Source organism: Amblyomma mixtum, chromosome 10 (assembly GCF_055824585.1).
Source record: "Amblyomma mixtum isolate Tamu chromosome 10, ASM5582458v1, whole genome shotgun sequence".
Taxonomy (NCBI): domain Eukaryota; kingdom Metazoa; phylum Arthropoda; class Arachnida; order Ixodida; family Ixodidae; genus Amblyomma; species Amblyomma mixtum.
The window spans coordinates 1,231,472-1,248,898 of NC_143021.1; the positions used below are offsets into that span (position 1 = coordinate 1,231,472).

General features: G+C 47.7%; 1 protein-coding gene across 2 annotated transcripts in view; it reads right to left on the reverse strand.

Annotated features, from left to right (window-relative positions):
• Nucleotides 1-17,427, reverse strand: part of Sod2 (superoxide dismutase 2) — a 27,883-nt gene continuing 10,456 nt past the window's right edge. For both annotated transcript variants that reach the window (XM_089563110.1, XM_089563109.1), the window contains exons 4-5: nucleotides 13,840-14,019; nucleotides 1-191 (exon numbers count right to left, since the gene is read on the reverse strand). In XM_089563110.1, the coding sequence (XP_089419236.1) occupies nucleotides 43-191; nucleotides 13,840-14,019 (329 nt within the window). In that variant the 3' untranslated portion in view covers nucleotides 1-42. The remainder of the gene's footprint in view (nucleotides 192-13,839; nucleotides 14,020-17,427) is intronic.

The window sequence follows — 17,427 nt, forward strand, 5'->3', positions numbered from 1 at the left end:
TTGCTGTCTACACTTTATTTCCAGGTTACAAAAGAGGAAGGTTCACTGGCTGCGTGCCTTCTGCAGCCTCTCGGCCACATTGTCCCAGTTGGCGATGTCCCAGATGGCCTTGACATAGTCGGGCCGCACGTTCCGGTACTGCAGGTAGTAGGCGTGCTCCCAGACGTCGATGGTGAACAGTGGCACCAGCCCTGAAATGGGAGGGGAATAATTACAACTACCCCCAACTTAGTGTAGACCAGCAACTGGTTTCTCTTGGAGAATGATCATGGAAGATCATGGAAGAGTGACGTGTAGGAAAAAGCATGAATAAATCCAGGCAGGTGCATCTTGCTTATATTGACTTACGTTTTGCTCAGGGTAAGCGAAGGCACGCTGATGCATGAGTGGGCTCCCGATGCCATACGGTAAGCTTCAAAACAGACACCTTTAGCACACTGTGTTACCGCAGCACCGGGAGCTTGCATGCCGTATGCGCTGACTGGTACAACAGGCACATGGAAGGCTCAAGCCACCTGACCGTGAAATAGCACTTGCCTTGATTTTAGCCACCAGATCGCTTGATTACTCCTACCCGCTTGAAATCCATTTTTCCTTCCCTGTCCTTAAACAACCCCAATGATTTGAATTAATCAGCTCTTTCAACTGCAGGGTGCAGCCCTTTGCAGAAAAGCATCAGCTGTTTCCTCCCTCCTCTCCACACGCACCGCATAACGTGTCCGTACCTGACTCGATCGATATGTTTAGTCCGCAAAACTCCCATCCCAATCTCGAAGCTCTTCCGCTGGTGCCACTACCTGGCGCCCTCAAGGCGATCTGCGCATGTGCACAAGCTGCCGGTTCTCTGGGAACGGTCTGTCTGCCTCTCAAGGATACTGGTCTGGGTGAAGTTCAGATGTGCAGCCAAGTTTTCTGATACCATGTTTTTCCCCTTGAAATTAAACGGCACAAAATATTCAGACAAACACACAGAAAGACATGGCAGGAGGGGCGCTGTCATCGACTAACCTCGTAACGTTCCGGTTAAAGCCCTTGTTCCATTTATTATAACTGGAATGATGCTCTTTTCGGCTTTTTTAAAGTGGGAGACATTTTTGCAGCACCTTTCTTTCCTTTATTAGAGGAACTTGAGTGGAACATGTTCATGTTATTGGAACAACCAGCTCATCGTTTTTTCTCGAAATGGTTATGCGGAACACAGGTTCCAGTTATTTCATGGCCTGTTCGAGATGGAACTAGATTACTGCTCACGAGATAAAAAGGCGGCGAGCACCGCGATAGGAGCTTATTTCTTCCGTTGCTGGGCATGTGACCAGTAGGTGCGTGACAACCGGGAGTCAATGGCCTGAAGGTTCCCACCAGAATGGGGCCGCCACTCTCTTCGCCTCAGCTGGCGCCAACGGCCCTGCGTACGTTCACTCCAAGTCTTTTGCATTTCAATCCTCTAATTTTCTGATAAAAGTGCTGTGCCCCGGGATACCAAGACACGGACTCCCTTCAACTTGGTGTTCATCACTGCTCTGCAAATAAATACCCCAACGCCGTTGGCCGCAAGCCTCGGTTCGACTATGGCTTCCCTGATGGCCATCTTGATATTTTTTGCGCCGGCGCTTCTGCAGAGGTTCCTCAATGCAACTTTTTGCCACTCGTGCGGCGCAGCCTCTACTTACTTGAATTTACTTGTGCGCACCTGAACGGGCACTTTTGTTCGTCGAGCCCATCCGCTGTGCCCAATGAATGGGTTGGAATGAGTGCACTGGCGGCCTTCAAGTGACGACACGTAGTTTGGGTAGCTTCTCCTTCTCTGCCGACCACCAGCGCTGCATATTCTGATCCTTCGACAGGAGCTTAGGGGGTGTCATTGCGTGGGTCTCTGCATGGCTTGATTGATTACCTTTCAGAACAAATGGATGGCTCCGATAAGAGTGCATTGTTTGTGCCACTGTCAGGTAAGAAAACGCTTTAATGCGAACATTCTCGGCGAAAGCCGTGGGATGAGTGGTGCATCCTGATGGATCACTTGACTCGATTTGCTGCAGGGGCTGCTCTGAAGAGGATGTGAGTATGGCACACAATGAAATGGTCCATGCTTACATATGGCATGCACTTTCCGAAACGTGACCTTCAAGTGACCTCGGGCTAAATCGATGAAAATTGAACGGCAAGTTGCTAAGGTGTAGCACAGCGCATACCCAACGTGGCCCATGTTGAATTATGGTATGCATCACCCGGAAAATTTTCCCTTGAAATGACCTTGGCCGGTGAATGTAGGTGTGCTCGAGTGAAAGACAGGCTTGACTTAATCTCAAAATAAAATTGGTCCACCCCCAAAAACGTCAAAATCCAGTTCACCCACGCTCGGAACCTACCGGGGGCATCCCAATTGGACCACCCCCGAAATTTGGGAGTCCCATCGTACTTTAGCACAATATGGCAATGCTAAACCGCCAGCCATTCTTATTTGTGTATGCAGAAGGCTGCTCATAACTGCCTACTAAGGAAAACGAGGAGGGTCTTTTGTCCCGATATATACAGGGCGTCCAGGCTAAATTTAGCCAAGGGTTGAAAAATAAGATATTTGAGGCAGGCCAGGGAAACCACTTATATACAGCTACCAGCCGGCTTGCGCATCTACGCAATTTTTTGTATTGCTATTGAAAGTGCACTGAAGAGGAATCTGAACTCGCATTTTTACCGCTGGAACTCGATCTACACATTCTGAGCGTTCTTCCTTGCGGCAGAACGCTCTGCGGGTCCTAAGCACTTCCTGTTAGTTAACTGTGATTGAAAATTGAATTTTGTGCTTCAGTGTCGTCATACATCGTTGAAAATGTTACGATGAATAGAATCTGAAAATATAAATCATCGTACAGCTACTGCTTGATCTGTAACCACAGTTAAATCCCTAATTGTTTTGCATGTCGCGGGCATCCGCACTAAGCATAAAAAACTGATACATAGTATATGGACGTCAGAAACTTCAGTCGGATGTTTTGCGGACCGTTCTATAACTCTGTAACTGAAATTTTTGCCCAACTTTATTCCTTGCGATTTCGGTTTACCTTGACTGAATATGCAATTAAGCAGAAGAGAGAAAATAGTGCGACTTTCTTCACTCAATCTTCAATAGCATGCATTTTGTCGCGTCATTTTTGAGTGAATTGGCATATTTTTAAACCCCGGCTAAAGATAGGTGGGATACCTGCAGAATAAAATGTCAATTTATTATTTCTCAATTTATTGTCAGTGAACCCTTTATATATTCTGGCTGGCGGTGATGTTATCGACGAGCACGCATGCCGCAGGTATTTGAACGCGGGAATCGCTTGGCCACAGTCATCGGATTGTTAGTTGCCACAGCATATTTACTGCACAGGGGGTTGGCCCCTCCTTCTTTGTTCAAGAGAGCTTCGGGAAAGACTATTTGATAGGACAGATGCAAAGATAAACACGCTGCCCTGCCGCGCTATCACTTCACTCAGTCACTTGACGGATCATGCGTACCGAACATGGGCGACCATTCTCGGCAGCATTGAAGCAAGCCATCATATTACCCGTGAATACTTACAACAATGGGAAGGGTGCCTTTACTATGTGATAACGGCAAGCTTATTGCGCACCCGTGGAGGATTACTGCCATTAACGCTCGGCATCGGGGAAGCTGCGCATGTAAAACGTGACTGCCGAACTTTAGTAGAATGATATGTTCGAATCCATCTATGAATGGCGTCTTTTCTTGTGGTTCTGACTGCTTGCACGCTGATGGCAATAAAATGCCGTCGAGATCAGCTCACTGCGCAGCCTTTGGTGGTGTGCCGCACTCAGGTACGCTGGAGGCGCGGACCATTCTTGGAAGCGCGATGCTGGCAGTGCTGCTCAGAGGTACTATTGGAGACAATTTTGCCAGGAAGCGTGGGCGGTGAGCAATAGTTTAGCTGTTCCCATTCGTGCGCGAGGGGGTGGTGGTCTGGGAATGTAACCGGAACGATGATCCGATCCTTCGGCTTGATAAGCGAAGCAACGCTCTGGCAACCAGCAGCTGCGAGCTGCTGGTGAAATGCAAAGAAATGCAACGACACGCCTTGCCAGAGTGGCGGCACAGGCTGGGAAGAGCTCCAGTTTGCCAATTCATAGTGTGGGCAGTTTGTCGCACTAAGCCCAAGAGATGCAGAGCAGACAGACGTTTCCATACAAGCACCCCTCGGATAGCGAAACAGATGCACCAATCTCCGGCCGTTAAGTGATGCCAATGCATCTGAGCCACTGGCGGCGCGTCCCGAACACTTCTGTCCCCAGTAGTACGGCCAGCCTATCGTGCTAAGGGAGCCTTGGAGACGCGATGGTGCGATGCTGCCAGTGTTGCTCGGAGGTGTGGTCAACCTATTCTAATGATGTCTAGCTCAGTGTTGGACACTCGACCCGTTCAATCACCGGTTCGATCGGTGGCACCATGGCGAGTGCGCCTACGAAAGGCAATCCAATATGGAGCTACTTCGTAAAAGTTGCCCCAGGCAATGAGGCTCGCTGCTTGAAATGCCAGGCTGTTTTGAAGACGCACTTGAAAAGGCACCCCGATTTCTTTAAGGCCCACCAGGACGACTGTCAGGCACGCAAACGCGCTGCCACCTTGAAAAAGGAGAGCCAGCCGAGTGTTCAGCAACCCTCAGTAGCTGAATGTTTCACGCCAAAAATGAAGGCGACAGCACCGAAAGCGCAACAGATGACAAACATGGTCAGCCAATTCACTGCATGCACTCGCACTCCATCGCTGAGGAGCCTGGCTTTCTTGACATGATGAAACTCGTCATGCCCGTTTATGCAGTGCTGTCACGAACGACCTTCTCGAGGGCCATCATTCCCAATCTTAATGCATCAAAAAAGAAGAGGTGCGAACAATGCTTACAGAGGTCTTTGCAAGCGGAGTGGAGTCCTTCTTGATCACACTGGATGGTTGGACATCGCCAGCGAACGACTGCTATGTAAATTTCGGTTGGTTTGGTTTATGGGGTTTAACGTCCCAAGCGACTCAGGCTATGAGACAGCGTAGTGGAGGGCTTCGTACAGTTTCGACCGCCTGGGGTTCTTTAGCGTGCACTGACATCGCACAGTACACGGGCCTCTAGAATTTCGCCTCCATCGAAATTCAAGCGCCGCGGCCGGGATCTAACCCGCGTCTTTCGGGTCAGCAGCCGAGCACCATAACCAAAGAGCCACCGCAGTGGCCCCTATGTAAATTTAACTTGCCATGTGATGAATAAAGCGTTTGTGCATTATGTAGATATACTGACTTGCACTGAATTGGCGGACGCTCACAGTGCCGAAAACTTGGCAGACTTTATCGGAACTGCAACAGAGGAATGGGAACTTCCATCTGAAGGAACGGTGCTGACCTTTGTCGTCACTGACAACGGGAGAAACTGCTTTGGCGGTCGCGTGATCGTCGTGGCAGGGCATGCTGAGCTTCATCCACACACTTCAGTTGTGCACAGTGCTGCCAACCCTAGGGATTTTCCCCCTTATCTAGAGAATTCAAACGTTGTTTAGGGGAAAAGGGATTTTTCGTATAATCTAGGGAAATTTCATTTGCTCGGAGAGTTTTTTTTTTTTCTCTCGCACATTGGGAAGACAGTACAAGCATTCCGTTGTTTTTTCTCTACAACTGACGGAGGCCTGCACAACACCACCGCGCGCATGAGTTTAGTGCCATCACGGCGGCTCCAGCAGTCAAGTGACGATGTTCCAACTAGTGACAAATTTTTCACCGCGCTGTGCTGCTCAATTTTCAGTCGCTTGCATGCATGTGAACCAGCCTTTACACGGACGTAGTCGGACATGTATGGTCCCTTACGTGGCTTGTGGCACCCGCTGCTGTGATCTGGCGCGCCACCGCGTGCCCTCAACACGCGCCCCTCTCTCACGCTGTATTTGGAGCTCGCTGCACGACGTGAAATTCCTTTTTAGTAAGCATACCTGCATGTTTATTTTGATAACTAGGAAAGAACAAGGGCGCCATTTTTTTTATAAAGGAGTGCCATGTTGGAAATCTCAGCTAGTCTAATTAGGGGAACATTTCCCAGTTCCGCTGCTGCGGTAGCTCAGTTTGGCGCTCGGCTGCTGACCCGAAAGAAGAGGCTTCGATCCCGGTGGGTCGCTTTGGGACGTTAGGCCCCCCAAAACCATAAACCATGATTCCCAGTTCCACCACGACGAACAAAGTGAGTTGAGGTCACATGAGGCATACAAAAGCTGTAACAATCACTGCTTCATTGTTTTAATTGACTCAAACTGTTAAGTCAGCCACTCCGTAGAGCAATCGCAGGAAATGAACAAGCAGCTTTCATATCGCAGTTTCTGTACACTCCTCAAGCGACCTCCAGGCATTCTGTACGGGGTATCCTTCAGCTGAAGTCGAAACCAATACATGAGGGCAAAAAAATTCAGCTAATTCCATATGCCGATGCATGTTTAGCAATATCTTGTGTACAGTGAAATACACGACATAGGGTCTTTAGTTCGTAATTTCCAAAGAGTGGTACGGTTTATTTTGTAGCTTCATTTAGAAGTTCATTAAAACTTCCTGTTGGGCGAGTTGGTAGTTCATCTTGAAGTAGAAATGTTATAGCGCAAACAAAGACACGGACGAGAGAGACGAAACACACACACAAGCGCTAACTGTCAACTGGATTTATTCGTCAAAAGCCACCCCTTTTATAGGCCGAAGCATCGTGACAGAAAAGATCACAAAAAAGAAGACAAAAAACAAAAACAAGGGTTGTGTCAGAGCCATCAAATCGCGAGCGCATGCGCGGGTAGACAAGGGCATCACACTTCAGTTTATCTTCCATCTAATCAAAAAGTAGCTGCATTAAAATAGTCAATCTCAGCCTGGAAGAGAGATAAAGAAGGTTCGCTGATGCACTCGCTGCCAAGTTTCTGTATGTGGTAGGCTTCTCGGCTTATCCGTGCTGTCCTGTCTTTACTCTTACCAAGAACCTTTGTCTCCTCAAACCGGGCCACGCACGCTCCACACTTACATGTGCAACAAGATGCTTGTATTTATCGCTTTTGTTTTCTAAATTTAGGGCCTGTTCCCTTAGACGGTCGTTGACACAACGTCCAGTTTGGCCTACATAAAACTTTCCACAAGACAGGGGAATGGAATAAACCACTCCAGTGGAACACCTTACAAACGGCTTCTGATGCTTTTTCAGGCACTCGCGCTTTTTTGCACTGCAAATGCGCGGACAGAGCTTTGCCAACTTGTTGGGAGCCGAGAACAAGACTGGGGTACTCCATGCCTGCCAGCAACTTTTTTGAGGTTGTGTGAGATTTTGTGGAGGTAGGGCACAACTTCTGGCCTAGGGGCCTTTTGAAGAGCATCAGCCGTTTTTTGTCTCGTTCCACGTTTGAACTTCTGAAGATGGCCTCAGAGACTGCTGTCAGAACCGACCAGGGAAACCCTGCAGCCACAAGCCGGCTTATCTGATAAATAAAGCTCTGAAACATCTGATGTGGGCACGATTTTTGGAGAGAAGATTCCAAGCATAGCGACGCTATTCCTCTCTTGATAGTCTTGGAGTGCGCCGAGTCATACGGCAACAGCGCCTTCTTTGCTCGTGGGTAATAGCCCCAGCAGACGTGTCCTTCACAGAACGTTAATTTAAGGTCTAAAAACTGTAAAACCGAAACTTCGGGCAGTTCATGGGTAAAAGACAAACCAAGACCGTGTTTGTTAAAAGTATCTAAAACATCTGAGATTGAGGCTGAGATTGACTATTTTAATGCAGCTACTTAGATGGAAGATAAACCGAAGTGTGATGCCCTTGTCTACCCGCGCATGCGCTCGCGATTTGATGGCTCTGACTCAACCCTTGTTTTGTTTCGTTTTTTGTTGTTTTTTGTCATTTTTTCTCTCACGATCCTTCGGCCTATAAAAGGTGTGGCTTTCACCGAATAAATTCAGTTGACAGTTAGCGCTTGTGTGTGTGTTTCCTCTCTTTTTGTCCGTGTCTTTGTTTGCGCTATAATATTTCTAATTCAATATGAACTACCAACTCGCCCAACAGGAAGTTTTAATCAGGTTTTGCCAGGCTCTTTCATGACGTCAAAAACCAGACAACGCGCTGTCACGTGGGTCCGGAAAGCCGTGACGTCGTGTAGGCATGTCGTCTGCTTGACACGCACGTGGTGCGCGTAAACACCGAGAGCCGGGCGGAGGGCAAGTCGAGGGGGAGCGAGCCAGCACCAGGGACATGGAGGTGAGTGCCATTTTCCGACGGCCGTCGCGGCGCGTGCTGGGCGCGCAGGCGCTCGGCCCGTACGCCTCGGAACTGTCCATCGAGGTGGGGCTTAAGGTCTAAAAACTGTAAAACCGAAACTTCGGGCAGTTCATGGGTAAAAGACAAACCAAGACCGTGTTTGTTAAAAGTATCTAAAACATCACCTACTGTAGAGGGGTAGGTGATGGTCTCCTGCTTTGTTAAAAGTACTAAAAAATCATCTACATATCTAAAAACTTTTAAAACTATCCCCCCCGCCTTGAAAGTCTCATCCAGCCGCTTATCTACCTTAGCTAAAAAAAAAAAAAAAATGTCGCAGAGAATGGGGCTACACATGACCCTATGCAAATGCCGTTTCATCATCATCATCATCATTTATTATCCCTTAAGGGCCCTGGTTTGGGCATTACATAAGGGGGGGGGGGGGGGGGGGGGGGGGGGGGGGGGGGGGGGGGGGGGGGGGGGGGACAAGAAAGTATGGCCATGGTCATATTTATACAGACAAGAAAAACACAACGAGGCATGGTGATGTACGTGCATTTCTATGATCCGTGCATTTTGAAATATAGGGAAAACAAACGGACGAAAATTACACAGGCAGTTATGCTCCGCATACTTTTAACAAACAACAAAACAGTATATTCACACACAAAAAGGAAAAGCAATCGGGTACTGAACAAAAAAATGCAGTGTATTATTTAACAAACAACAAAACAGTATATTCACACACAAAAAGGAAAAGCAATCGGGTACTGAACAAAAAAATGCAGTGTATTATTTAACAAACAACAAAACAGTATATTCACACACAAAAAGGAAAAGCAATCGGGTACTGAACAAAAAAATGCAGTGTATTAGAGAAAAGTATAGCAAAAGAAAAATGAAATCCTATTGCTGCTCATCAGTTTATTTAGAAAAATGAGCGGATGTTAACTGCCTGAATTTTGAGTTGTCACGCTCATGGACAATAGTTTCGGGAAGTGAATTCCAGTCATCAATAGCCAAGGGCAAGAATGATTTATTAAATGCATTTGTGGAACCAGTAATACGCTGCACGCTCAGGGAATTGAAGAGCCGACGGGACGTTCGTACAGGTGGTACCAGAAGGGAGGTTCGCAGGTCAGGACGGTTGTAATATAGATTATGAAATAAACTCAGCCGTAATGTCTTCCTTCGATGAGTTAACGAGTCGAGATCAATGGATGATTTGATGGCACTAACGCTGATCCGTGTATCATATTTTGAGCAGATGAAGCGAGCTGCACGATTCTGGATGCTTTCTAGTAAGTCAATTAAGTATTGTTGATGAGGGCTCCATATTGCGCAGGCATATTCAAGTTTAGGTCTAATGTATACTTCATATGCGAGCTTACGAATGTTACTGGGGGATAAAGAGAGAGAACGCCTGATGAAGCCAAGTGTTTTAGATGTGTCCGCCACAAGTTTCGTGATATGCTCAGACCAGTTCAGTTTGTCTGTGATAATAACTCCCAGATATCGGTATGATTCTACACGTGAAATGATCATGGAGTTCAATGAGTATGAATAATCAAGGTTGGAGCGTTTTCGGGAGACTTGCATGCTCTTACACTTGGACACATTCAGTTTCATCAGCCAGGTGGCGCACCAGGTTTCTATTGTGTTGAGGTCTTTCTGCAGGAGCAACTGGTCAGATGTATTAGTGATGCGACGATAAAGTACACAATCGTCAGCGAAAAGGCGGATTGTGGATGAAATGCCTGTAGGGAGGTCGTTTATAAAAAAAGCAAAAAAAGCTGGTCGTTAAAAACAATAAAAGTAACATTCAAGTAAAACTGCAATAAGGCTAAAAAATTATCTACAGACAATCCTGCTAAGTTCTGGAATGACACGTCGCCGTTTTCCTCAATGCGTTCCTTAACAGGAAGTAAAATCTGATCTTTGGGCACGGAATAAAAAAGGTCTTGAATATCTATAGAAAAACCAAAACCAATGTCTTCATTAGACTGAATAAACTGTGCGACATCGACTGAAGTTGTGCCCTACCTCCACAAAATCTCGCACAACCTCAAAAAAGTTGCTGGCAGGCATGGAGTCTTGTTCTCGGCTCCCAACAAGTTGGCAAAGCTCTGTCCGCGCATTTGCAGTGCAAAAAAGCGCGAGTGCCTGAAAAAACATCATAAGGTGTTCCACTGGAGTGGTTTATTCCATTCCCCTGTCTTGTGGAAAGTTTTATGTAGGCCAAACTGGATGTTGTGTCAACGACCGTCTAGGGGAACACGCCCTAAATTTAGAAAACAAAAGCGATAAATACAAGCATCTTGTTGCACATGTAAGTGTGGAGCATGCGTGACCCAGTTTGAGGAGACAAAGGTTCTTGGTAAAAGTAAAGACAGGACAGCACGGATAAGCCTAGTTCTTGGTAAAAGTAAAGACAGGACAGCACAGATAAGCCTAGTTCTTGGTAAAAGTAAAGACAGGACAGCACGGATAAGCCTAGTTCTTGGTAAAAGTAAAGACAGGACAGCACAGTAAGCCTAGTTCTTGGTAAAAGTAAAGACAGGACAGCACAGTAAGCCTAGTTCTTGGTAAAAGTAAAGACAGGACAGCACGGATAAGCCTAGTTCTTGGTAAAAGTAAAGACAGGACAGCACAGATAAGCCTAGTTCTTGGTAAAAGTAAAGACAGGACAGCACAGTAAGCCTAGTTCTTGGTAAAAGTAAAGACAGGACAGCACAGTAAGCCTAGTTCTTGGTAAAAGTAAAGACAGGACAGCACGGATAAGCCTAGTTCTTGGTAAAAGTAAAGACAGGACAGCACAGATAAGCCTAGTTCTTGGTAAAAGTAAAGACAGGACAGCACAGATAAGCCTAGTTCTTGGTAAAAGTAAAGACAGGACAGCACAGATAAGCCTAGTTCTTGGTAAAAGTAAAGACAGGACAGCACGGATAAGCCTAGTTCTTGGTAAAAGTAAAGACAGGACAGCATGGATAAGCCTAGTTCTTGGTAAAAGTAAAGACAGGACAGCACAGATAAGCCTAGTTCTTGGTAAAAGTAAAGACAGGACAGCACGGATAAGCCTAGTTCTTGGTAAAAGTAAAGACAGGACAGCACAGATTAAGCCTAGAAGCCTACCACATACAGAAACTTGGCAGCGAGTGCATCAGTGAACCTTCTTTATCTCTCTTCCAGGCTGAAATTGACTATTTTAATGCAGCTACTTGTTGATTAGATGGAAGATAAACGGAAGTGTGATGCCCTTGTCTACCCGCGCATGCGCTCGCGATTTGATGGCTCTGACACAACCCTTGTTTTTGTTGTTTTTTTTTGTAATTTTTTTCTCTCGCGATCCTTCGGCCTATAAAAGGTGTGGCTTTCGACGAATAAATTCAGTTGACAGTTAGCGCTTGTGTGTGTGTTTCCTCTCTTTTGTCCGTGTCTTTGTTTGCGCTATAACATTTCTAATTCAACATTTAGAAGTTCATTCCAGATCCTTCATTTCAAATTTACAGCTAATCTGCTTACCAACGCCTGGTAATAGGGTAGCTGCATGATAAAATTTGCTACTGAACTACGCAGAAATATATATTTTTTCACAGTTCAACACTGTTTTTCGTATCTAGGGAAATCTAGGGAATTTCTGGTTGCAAATTGGGGGAGAAGCAGCTTTGGAGGTTGGCAGCACTGCTCCTAGCATATCATCTGAGCAGCAGGCGGTACAGGTGACACCCCGGTGGGTCAAGAAGCGCTCGTCCGGCAAGTTTGTCGAGCCGCCCTGGAATCAGGAAGCCACCCACTCGAACGAGACCAACTCATACCCTGATATGGCATAAGTCAGCACCTGAGTCTTTTCTGCATTTAACTTTCAAGCGCTGGGCTCTTCACTGTTGCTTTAGGGATCTCATGGAATGAAATGCCTTCTGCCTTTTGTTTCGTGTCGGACATGCATTTCTGTACCCAGTAATACGTCACAGCTCATATAAGACACGGGGAAGGGTGTAAGACAGTGTACATGTCATGTACGAACATATGCATACTCTTGAGACACGTGTGAGTCGCAAATCCTGCACTTCCTGTCCATTATAGCTAAGCTCTTGGTGTGATGGGCAAAACATGCGGCGTAACGAGGAGGCTCTCAGTGGCAGAAGAAAGGCTGTGAGGCATCTCGAACCGGGGAACGCTCGACACCAGCATAACTGGTCCAGAACCAAAAGTGGACGAAGTGGCCACACCATTTTTGACGTCACACCGGAAGAGGTCTACTCGGGGACTATGAGATATGGTAGAAAAAAATCGTAGCCGCCAAGAACTGTATTGCATGGTTTAGGACGAGTTGGCCCCTGACAAAGCAAGCGAGACACACTCTGTGGCCACCACAGCCCCTGCCACAACTATCGCCACCAACCCGCACCACCCTGCAGAGAAAACCGACAGAAGGCCACTGCTGTCCAACGGCGCAGGCACAGGAAAAATAGCGGATGCTGCTCCGGCAGTCTGCTTTCCTCATTGCTGGTCTTTGAGCTTCAAGCACTACCAGTGGCCATTTTTGCGACCACCGTCTTTAGAATCTCCCACCGTGCCCTCTGAAAATTCTCCCGTAGCCTCTCTATTGCTAAATCATGTAGCCTGCTGCGCAGTTGGTCACGATGCGCGGAACACAAAGTTCAAGATGCTACACGTGTTTGGTGCGCGGAAGCGCTCTACGAAGTTCATCCACATTGTGAAGCTGGAATCTGGCGAAGCGCACTGCCAACAACGACTGCATCAACGCTTCTAGCGGCGTAGCTTCTGCTGCATCGCTATGACACTATTGCGATGCTGCTTCCAGCGATGTATCTTCCGCCTCATCGGCACCAGAATGCGTTGTCTCAAGTATGCCTGGTGTCTTGAGCCCATCAACCTCGGCACTCAGCTCCGGTCTCGCACCTGCCCCGACGAGTGCACCGTCCACAGTTCACTTGGAAATGCTTTCCCGATGCCCAAGAGATCGAGGCAGCGCAGACACAATAGGCCAATGTGCCGGACAAACTTGGCACCATGCCAGCGACACAACGCAAGTTTCGAACGATGGCTTCCGATGCCCAACCTGCCACTGCTACAACTCAGTTCAGTTCATTTTTTTGTTCAGTCATGTATAATGGTTGAGAAGATAGGAAAAAGAAATTTCACATGAAGCTTGACAAAGCTTCCATCTCCCGTAGCAGTGCGACATGGCAATGGCCAGTTAGTTAAAAAATAAATAAAAAGGAAGAAAAGACATGAATAAGTAATACACACATTGTCACCACAATGACTAAGCAGCACGGTCTCTGTACAGTTTACAAACACACACAAAAACAATAAGTTACTTCATCATATTACTGTGTCTTTTTTTTTCAACGTCGGAATTTATTCATCATCTAGTAGGAACATATTTAAGATGCTGCTATACGAAGCAAAGCAAATTTATAGATTAGTGAACGTGCATCTTTTCACTATGATGGTAACTGGAACAGCTTATCAGATTCTCGCGAGGTTTTTTCTTTCCATCCTGCGCCTGAACAGATTTCCTGAGGGCAAGACTCATATTCAGGACACTCACCTTCGGCATCCACGAGGGCATCCTGGTTGAAGGTGCTGGCCACCTGCAGCCTCTGGGTCCGAGGGTTGTAGCCCAGCCAGGCCCAGCCGGAGCCCTGCACTCCCACCGCACGGGCAGACATGAGGCTCTTGAGGGCCTCGAAGCTGCCAAAGTCCTTCTTGATGGCCTCCAGCAGGTCGCCTGGGCACAGGGGTACAAGCCCATCGGTGGTGCCGCAATCTTTTTGCACCAAGGTTTGCGTTTCTTTCCCCGCACCAGCCACCAGTGCCACGGAACAATGTGTGTGTGCTGAGGCGTTGCGAGCGAGAGGAACGGGATGTTCTCCCGCATGAGTGGTAAGAAATTCCTGCTTGTGTCTATACGTACAGCCCAAGGGGTTTGCTTGTGAGGCCTGCAGTCAGCCTCGTTATGCATCCTCAGCGACCGCAATCTCACGAGAGAGAAATGGCTAGGCATGCTTAATTTTCCCAAGCTTTGGACTGCTAGATGTGCTTAGCCAGCCGCGCTAAACAGCTTAGAAGCAAACCCCTTGGGCTGTATACTTTTGACGGGGACTGTACATTAAAGTCCCCCACCCACCCTGGCAGTTGATGGTTGATCGCTCACCGTTGTCAGTGCTAACACATGCAGCCCACCTCTCTCTCTCATCACGCCACCGACCTATAAGCGTGATTCAGGCGTCCGCTGACCCAGGGAGCCAATTACGTGCACTTCCTTTCCTTAAAATGATCGGAGCATGAAACGTGCTGCCACTACCACCACATAGCTTAACCCTTTGCGGTCCGAAACTTTTACCCACTTTCCGGCTGTCCTGGTCCGAAGCTATTTTGCCAGTTTGTGGCGCCGCGATGAATAACACAAACTGTGGAAGAAATACTCGCAGGATATTTATTTTTTCGCTTGCATTCTGCAGGCAGCTCCTCTACCGATATTTGAGCTGCGTGTGATAGCGCTCAAAGCAATCTCCTGGGTGCAGGCCAGGGTTGTTACTGCAGGTTTTGCAGAAAAACACAGTTTCTCTCCTGCCTCCTTTTGTTTTTCGATCGCTACAAACAGCACAGTCCTTGCTGTTTCGGCTTGGGAGCTTGTAGATGAAATGGCTCTTCCCATCTAGCCTTTCCTCGCACTCGTTCCGCGCAGATGGGCCCCGCTTTTTGGCTCTAGCCCTCACGTCACCCACCAGCTGTTGGATGAGGTTGCGGCGGTACTGCAGGTGTCGCTGTTCTTTCTCACCATGATTCTGCAGCTGTGTGCGCCTCAAAATAAAGCTATTGACAATGGAAACCTCTAGAAGCCAGAAGAAAAGCTTTCGCCACCATTTCATTGTCTTTCGACAGAATGCGTAGCTCGCAAAGTAATGATCCGCACGGTCAACTGCACCCATATGTTCTGTACAGTCACATATGACCATTGGTTTCTTCGTTGTCACTTTCTTTCCTCCTGCTCGTGTCCTTGTCACTTCTTTCAGAGAACTAAGTGCCGTCACTTGTCTCTCCAGGCAAGCACCATGTAGGAGTCTCCTTTTCTGTAGGCTGCCACTTCGCCCTTCTTCAGCTTTTTCTTGACCTGCTGTGGCATTTGCTTGCGATTTGGCATCACAGTAGTACTCTCTGTAGAAGCAACTCCTGTGTAGAGGTGGTAGCCACTCCCCGGTGCAGCTTGCTGCACTTTCTGGAGCAGGTGAAGAACAATCCGGCAGGTGAAGGGGAGGTCGGGGCGAATGAGACTGTCAGTTGTTGTGCTGCCGTAGTAGGGCTCAATTGCCGAAATGTACCCCGTTAGGCAGTCGGAAAGTGCGAAAACACGCATGCCCCATTTGGTTGGCTTTTGAGGATTATAGCATTTGAACGAGACACGGCCCTTGAATCCAACGGTGCTCTCATCGATACAAATTTTGGGGCCGGCTCTGAAATGCTCTCTGCATTTCACGTCGATGTAATGCACAACGTCCCTGATCTTGCTTCCGCGAGTTGCCGGCCGACCTGAAGAGGCATCATGGCATGGGGCAACGTGCAACATCCAAAAGATTTGCAGAAATCTTTTCCGGCAGAAAACATGTGGAAAGAAAGGCATCTTGTTTAGAATATCTTGACTAAAATACTCCTTCAGTTCTGGTTTTGGATTCAAAGCCATGTTTATAATTACTCCCAGAAAAGCTCTGAATTCTGTCCAGGTCACGTCTTCCCAGTCCTTCCAAATTGAGTTCTTTGGAAGCTCACTCGAAATCTTTTCGCGTGCATACCGGTTCGTTTCGCGCACAATATTGTCCATCAGCTCGTCTGTAAAAAACAGCTGAAAATAATCCAGCTCACAGTTGAGATTGCAAGCGCTTACTTGTGATTCTGCATTCGCGACAGTGAAGGGAAATTGAGGGAAATCAGGCACATTATCCGCGTACACTTTCCAGTCCGCAGCACGTGGTCGCGCACTGCTCCCTTGTGTGTCAACAGAGGTGCTGTCTCCACCGCCGTCGTCGTCTTCGTCACTAGCTTCTGTCGAATCACTGTCATCACTATCTGATGTAGGCACGTAATTCTCTTCCTCACTGAAGTCATCATCGCTTTCACTAAATGCACCACCGTAAAACGCACGCGGTGAAAAAGTTGCCATGCTTAGCAGCGAACCGCGCGAACGTTCTGTTTCGCGCCCGAGAGCGCTCTCGTATGCAGAAGCCGTGCTGAACATTGTGCTGCACCCTAGTGCAAAGAAAGTAAAATTCAACAAATAGTGTTTACTTAACTCTCAATAGATGGCGCAGCATGTAAAAAAAAATTCGCACGAATCGCAGTGAGAAAAACCGCGAAATTTAAACCGCGAACACCCTAGTCGGGCGGTGCCCGACAGCGGACCGCTACGGCCATGTTGCCTTGTCGGGCCCTGCCCGACAACGGACCGCAAAGGGTTAAAGCACGGTTGAGGTGTCCACTGTTCCAAGAGTGCAGTTATGTGCCTTTCTCCATTGGTTTCACAGCTTAAAGCGCAACTAAGGTGTCCACTGCTGGTTACAACAGACAACAGCGACAGTGACGCCCTGAAATGCAGAAACGGGCGCCAGAGAGCTGCGCTCTAAAAAAATTTGGCTCCAAATACGCCACGTTATGTAGTTTCTCGTCGGATGGCATGACAGCACATGCGCAATGATACAATCACGCAGCCACCCGTGGGAGGCAAAGGAGATAAGCGGCTGGCTGGTGGCAAACCACACAGCAAGCAGCAGTTTCCAGTCCGGGAAAGTGACCGCCAGTGCGAGTGAGCCGGGTAGGCGGCGCACAATTTGAGCCCTCGCCACTCGCACCCACCACACACGGCCAAGCTGTTCTTCCCAAGACTGCCTTGCGCACACCCACATACATGCTGGCAGTCTGGGGTAGCAGAGAGCACAATGAAAGTTTCTTAATAAAAATGTGGATACAAAGTTAGGGATGCGCAAATTATGGAAGTAAATACAATAGTCTTCTGATGCATAAAATTGGCAGTCGAGCAACCAGGTCTGCATGATGTCTGCACTTCTTTTAATGAAAGGTGCTGCGAGACCTATTTCATGAGGTGCAGGCGAAGGAGGCATGCGGAGACAGCTGGCTGCACTAG